Source organism: Cyprinodon variegatus, unplaced genomic scaffold (genome assembly GCF_000732505.1).
Source record: "Cyprinodon variegatus isolate N-32 unplaced genomic scaffold, C_variegatus-1.0 Scaffold284, whole genome shotgun sequence".
In the NCBI taxonomy this organism is placed as follows: domain Eukaryota; kingdom Metazoa; phylum Chordata; class Actinopteri; order Cyprinodontiformes; family Cyprinodontidae; genus Cyprinodon; species Cyprinodon variegatus.
In genome coordinates, this window is record NW_015150737.1 from 925,805 (window position 1) to 932,690 (window position 6,886).

General features: G+C 39.5%; 1 protein-coding gene across 2 annotated transcripts in view; it reads right to left on the minus strand.

Annotated features, from left to right (window-relative positions):
• The window catches only part of LOC107090172 (protein FAM160A1-like), a 32,288-nt gene that overhangs the window by 14,500 nt on the left and 10,902 nt on the right, over positions 1 to 6,886 (minus strand). For both annotated transcript variants that reach the window (XM_015383412.1, XM_015383414.1), the window contains exons 3-6: positions 5,632 to 5,827; positions 5,332 to 5,553; positions 3,093 to 3,255; positions 1,114 to 1,225 (exon numbers count right to left, since the gene is read on the minus strand). In XM_015383412.1, coding sequence (XP_015238898.1) covers positions 1,114 to 1,225; positions 3,093 to 3,255; positions 5,332 to 5,553; positions 5,632 to 5,827 — 693 coding nt within the window. The remainder of the gene's footprint in view (positions 1 to 1,113; positions 1,226 to 3,092; positions 3,256 to 5,331; positions 5,554 to 5,631; positions 5,828 to 6,886) is intronic.

Consider the following 6,886-nt stretch of genomic DNA (forward strand, 5'->3'; position numbering starts at 1 on the left):
TAAATATCTACTAATAAAAAGCACAGTGGATAGCTAAAATAACAGACATAAAAGAGGAGATGGATAGAATTACAGCTTCCTCAGTGGCCAACAGCTGCAGCCTGGAGACTCATTAACAATCGGGCAGCCGTCCAATCGTGTGCAGCCTTCTTAATCTCTCTCTATGCGGCGGGCCCAATCCCTGGCTGATTTACTAATCTGCTCTCTTCAAAGAGATTGAGGTCAGAGTGTGGTCACATGGGCTTAAAGCTGGAGAACTCCAACATAAACATGCTCACAGGTGGCACGTGCTGAGCTGCGTCTGCCTCAACGTCTCTGCGTTTTAAATAGGAACCTCAGATGTCTCTATGCTCTCCTCACACAAGGTGACAAAGAAGCTGGCACAGTGATCTCCTGCTTTCTTACCCTTACTGAGACCTTTTGCTAAATCCTTGTGCAATTTTCTCATTGCTTTTTTTTAGGTTGAAATCTTTCATCTAATGGTTTCGTGTTTATGTTAATTTTTTCTGCACATTTCTGTCCAAGTCTAACCTGATTCTTTCCCTATTTGTTTTTGCTTCTTGGTTTCCCCTCATTAGCCCGCCTTATTGTTTCTTTCTCCCTCTCCATACACATTTAGTCCCATGAGGAGGCATTATGAGCTCATTAGTTTATTGCATAACTCATGATAATGAGATTACAATACAGAGGGGAGATGAATGGGGGGGAAAGCTCATGCAACACTCTGCATTCATTTAAACAGCCGTTTGATTCATGAAAATCTGATAATCACTTATTACATTCTGTTAGGGGATTTTTCATTCTCAGATCTATTATATCCTCTTTTTTCTTTCCCTGTTCATTCTAAATAATATAAGAACAAGTAGTTTAGCTTTTCTGACAGCAATTTGTGAAGCATAAACTGCTATATTTGGGTTGTGGATCGAAAGTTTTCAGGCCTAAAACATTTGGAGCGAATGTATGAGATTATTATGGCATGCAGCAACGGCCATGAGGCAACCAGCCGTCTCCGCCGTCGCCTTGACATGAACCATCAAGGACTCCTCCTATCAGCGCCGGAGGACTTTCATATCATTACGCTCATCAGTGCGTTTGTGTGTTCTGAACACTTACAGGACAGAAGTAGGTGTTCTCTGCGATGTGCTGAGCAACTCTGGGCTCTGAGGCTGACAGAGACATGATGAGTAGCAGAGCATCCCGGGCCTGCTGGCCTACCAGACCCTGTCTGGAAGACAAACACAAACAAACTGTAGCTGATTTAGACTGCAGAGGTAATTGCATTCATTTGTTGTAATCTTTTCACGGGACATTGGTAAGAACTGCTTATCTCATTCAATTTAGGGAACCTCTCAATTGAACTAAATTGGTGAAGTTGATGATGGATGTATGAGATATATGTCCTGATCTGATGCCAAGTATGTAGCAAGAATCCTGGTTGAGGCATTTTACAATATAACGTCACTCCTCTCTTAAAAATCAATAAAATGTTTTCATTTCCATAGCGCTAATAAAAAATAAATAAATAAAAACTGTTGACAAAAGTCATGTTGAGTGACTCAAACAGATGACAAAGCATCATCAACCTTCTAATCTGAGGCCTCTAATGATAAAAAAGCCTCCCTAACATCTATTATCTGATGTGCTACAAATCTTCTGTTATAGTCTGTAGGTGTATCGGTAATTATAAGAACACAGTTCATGATATTCCAAGCTGATGACTCCACAATCGGATGAGAAACCTGTCTTCTAAACTGAACAGTAAGGAAGGCCAGGAAGTACTAAAAAAAATCTGTTAAATTCTCATCCTAGCTATTGTTAAAAATATTTTACAATCGCAATAACCATCTGTTGTCATGCCATTTACTTGCAAATGTACATTGATTGTTTCTCTGAGGGAGAGGCCATTTTGCCTCCTGCAGCTTCTTGTCCATCTGTGTCCAATGAATCACATTAGGCAAAAAGTTGGACTAAAACTCTTGTCATGATCTGTAACAATCTGTGACCCGATCTGTACCGGAAGCACAATCCTTACCTTCAGCCTATTTGCTTGTGTCCAAGCAGTTATTCATCAAGATCATCATAATAATGTATTTATGGTAGTGAAAGTACTTATTTATATTCTTAAATCATCAAATAATGCCAAACCACATTGTATAAAATTTGTTAACGACTTTTCTGAGAGAACCAGATGTGTCTGACATCATCATGGGACATGCTTACTGTAGAGCAGCCGGGCAAAATATAATTACATCTGGTTTATCGGTATCTTACTTGTGTCATCCTTCCGACTATGCACTACATACTATAAAATTAAAACAATATCCAAACATGTGTAAAACTATAAACTACAACAATTACTTACAAATCCATAGCTAAAAGAAATGGGCTGCTGGAAATAACATACATATTATCACATTTCCGGGACAGAATAGGCGTAACAGGAAGGATGCAGTCATTTTCTCAGAAACGTTTTAAATAACATTTAAAATGTTTTACTTTAGTAAGCTTTATATGATTAGGGAGAGAGAATAGCGTTTCCTGTCTTTTTTCATTAAACACGATCAATGGTGTTCCTGATATATTTACGATTGCGATCAGCTGACGGTACGAATCTGGTGGCAACAATGCGTACCATCATAACTCTAATGACCGAAGCAAAATCATGATGCAGGAGAACAACTTTTACTGTAAGTTATACTGTAGGTTGCATCGAATACTGGATTACTTCAGTCAAATTATCAACAAGTCATATAAAAACAGAGAGACCATATGCTAATATTGAGATAGCACTTCAGCAGACTACTTTGCGCAAAACAGTTGCCAAAGGCAACATATTAACTTAATGTAAACTGCTATTATATCCATCATTCTTATCTACCATGGTAAATCCATTATGATCTATGGCAAAGCATCCGAAGCAGACAGTCAGCACACTTCTTAGTGTTTCAACAAGATCTTAATGCAGCGTCATACTGGGATATTAGGATCCACTCTCAAACTCAAAGTGAGTTATCTAAATGCTCAGATGTTCAATATTCTCTCTAAAATATTGCGGAGAGGCATATCCTGATTGGGAGATATCCAGTGCCTACCTGTGAGTATATGGTATGAGCAGGGAGAAGAGCAGGAAGTTGGCAGCTCCTTGGTCCTGACTGCTGTGGAAAAAAAGCTCCAGCACAGATGGATCTTTGACCAGAGCCACACAAAGCTGGTGCAGGAGGTAGACCAGCTCCGCCTCCACCACACCGCCGGTGTCTGTAGGACAAGGCATCCAGGTACCAGAGTTAACATCTTACTAGCAACGCATTCTCAAGTCTTACAGTACTTTAAAGATCCTTGATCTAAAAGCAGCATAGAATAGAATAGAAGTCAACTTTATTGTCATTACACTATCACAAGTATAAAGCAACGAAATTCACTCATGCATTTAACCCATCCCTTTTGGGGGGAGCAGTGGGCTGCCATTTTGCGGCACACGGGGAGCAATGTGGGGTTAAGGGTCTTGCTCAGGAAAATACAGTGGCAGTCTGTGGGAGTGGGGCTTGAACTCAGAACCTCTGGGAAACAAGAGCAATGCCCCAACCCCTAGGCTACTACTCCCCTAAAAAAACACCTGCCAAAGAAAAAAAAATGGCACCAAAGTGGTGGGTACCAATTACCCGGAGGGGCACAGCTAACTGTAGGGATGATTTACCGAGGGTGGGGTCAGAACTTGGCAGCTACCTATTAGTTTGACATGTTGAAGCATACAGAATTAGAGTGACACTGGGAACTACTGCATGGACAAAACCTTTTGAGGTGGAGGATTTTTCACCTTTGATTTCATGCTGAAGGACTTTTTCAAAGCGCAGTTGCCTGGATGCTTATAAGTTTAAGCATGTTTCTATAAAGGTCTGTGCTGAGTCTGCGTGGATTCAGAAAACTGCATGCAAAAGATTTTTACAACCCCCTACTTGGTGTCTCACTACCCTGCTCAGTGAACATAGTATGTCTTGCGAGGCAGAATCTTCAAACCCAATTTCTTTGAGGCTGACAAGGCTCCCCAGCTAACAGCTAACAGCGACCCATTTCTCAGAAAATCCAATCACAAGGACCAACAGTATTAAAGCCTCTTTTTCTGCCTCAGTAGCTGTGTTTCCATTAAAATATTGCACAAACTATGTTGATATTCTGCAAAATGCTTAGTTTTGCAATAGCTGTATTTACATTAAATAACAAATATAATTTCAAATTGCAAGTGAACACATTTTTTTAAGCAATAATTCTTAAAATAACATGGTAGTGGCAAATTTAAACACAAGATATTTCCATATTTCAGCCATGGCTCTAGTGGGCGCCGTCATCCTCTAACTACTTCCTGTCTTCTTCTAGCTGAAAATCATGTGCCTGGTGTTATACCAAAAAAGTATTTCTAATTGCAGCTGTGCGAAATATAACTAATTCGATACAACGGAAAAACCTCAAGAAATTATAAAAAGATTTTATCAAAAAACAGCAGTTTGTTTTTTAAACTGCAGTAATTTCGTTTAGCGAATTAATTTCGGGGATTACAATTTGCACAAACCCAAGCGCCAATCTGAATTTTGTTTCATTTGTCTTTGTAAAGTTAGCAGGTAAATGTTCACCATGGCAGTGGGGGGAGTGAACGCTTTTCTCATGAAAACTGCAGGAACAGATATGCTTGACTGCATGCAGACTCATATACAGAGTGTGTTCAATGTCCACTCAAGCATCGGCCCATAGACCAGTGCTGCAGAAGCAGGGGAGGAAAGGAGGACTCTCTATTGGTGTGTTTCTGTGACTACAGTAAGATGCCTGTATACCTGAATGCAGGTTTAAATTGATGCAAACATGTAGCCAAAGTGGTAAGTCACCCATCCTGCAAACAGGAAGCCTTTACACTCTGGGCCCATGAGCAAGACCCTTAACCCCCACACTGCTCACCGGGCACCGGTACTACACAGAGAGTTAATTTTGTTGCTCTGTACTTGTGAATTGCACTGCAACAGCCACAATTGCTTACAAAAGGGCAACACTTTGACTGTTTTAAACAAATATTGCAGCATGAAACAAGGTAACATGGAAATGGAAGGAGAGAAATACAAAGTAACATTAAAACAGCATCAGTTAGACACCTTTTATCTGAGTCATATTGCAACCTTCTCTAAAGGTAGGTGCAGGGTCAGACTGAAATAAATCATATTTTAAAGACTCAAGGCACATCTAAATAGACTTTTTTTGCTGTAAATCCAAATAAGTCATTAAAAGACAATAAGGCAGAACATTATTTTTTTATTTCCCTTATAATATACAAGCTGATTAAGAACTGACCAGTTGCGGCTCCAGCACAGGAAGTGAGCAGCATCATGAGCGGCCGCAGAACAGGTTTGTGGTGCAGCAGAGGCTGTTTGGCCTGAGATAAGAGCATCTGGTACATCCTGAGCTGCTCCAGCTTCATGTCCTCAGTGAACTGTCTCCTCAGGCTCCACAGAAACAGCCTCTCCATCACACCTTCCAGAACCACAAACTCCAGGATGGGACCCATGGCTCCTTCTGGTACCCAGCACATCATTACCAGTCAGGAGACTTAACACAGCACAGTGACGACAAACCATGATGGCTTCCTCCTACCTTGCCCTGACTCTTCTTCCATCAGCAGGAACAGCATGTGCTCCACATAGTTCTGCACCGCGCTGGCCTCGTCAGCGGGAATCGGACCCAGGTGGAACGTTCGGGAGCTGCTGTTGTTACCATGGTGACCTGAGAGGAAGCTAAGGGCCCTGGAGGTGCTGCGACTCGGCTCGTGTTTCTCCAGAATCTTTACAACCTGCACAGATAGGGACATTTTGGATGGGATAAGGATGCAGATAGATATACAGACAGAGAGACAGACAGTCGGACGGATATATAGATTGCTATCTAACCTATCTGTTTACATGGGTTTCTTCGTAAGATGGATTTTACAGTTGTTCAAACAATAATTGAGCAAGGTTTTGTTTTATATGATGTCAAAATAACTTATACTAAAACTAAGCAATTCAAATAATTTTATTTTTCAACTGTGGCTACTTTAGAGCTCCAATTATTAGATCATCAGTTTTTCAACAATTCAATTGGCAAACAGATAACATAAGGTGCCTTAAAAAGAATTGATACAAAATTTCACAGGATGAAGCTAAAAGTATACCAATTAAAGAGTTCTAGATAGAACAAATTCAAGGACAATATAATCTTAAATGTAAAGTGTGTATATATTATTTTTTATTATTACTTCTCTGAGTAGGTTGGTCTCTCATACTCATTCTATACTTTACGATTAATTGATTACTAAATTAGATAACAATTTCAACAACTTACAGTATATTGTATATTATATGTGATATATACTGTATGTGATTTAATTATATAATAATTAATACAGTAATCGCATTTAATTCTAATTAATGTGTCATCCCTTGACTAGTTAAATGTTTTTTGTTTTTTTTTGCAGAGAATTGGAAAACTTCCAAGTCTTTATTTGAAAAGATGTAGAAAGGTCTAAACAGGCATGAGAACTTCAGCTGAAGTCGTGTAAACATGGATCCTAGGATGGATGGGGGATAAGGCCTAAAGATATTTGAGGGAAACCTTTAAGAATTTTTTTAATTCATTTTTTACACTCAAAGTAGTTCCTTTAGTGAAGGTACGGCTGCAATGTTTGAAAGACAAAATGCTCTGGACTTCAAACAGGCAGATCTGTTTGTTCCCAATGCGAAATAAAGTTTTAGCCTCAAAGGTTAACTGAAAGCTTCATACGTAAGTTTTTTGAATCAATTAACAATTAGCAGAATTTTCTTTATTTTATTTAACCTTTATTTTACCAGGAAGTCCCTTGAGATAAAATCTC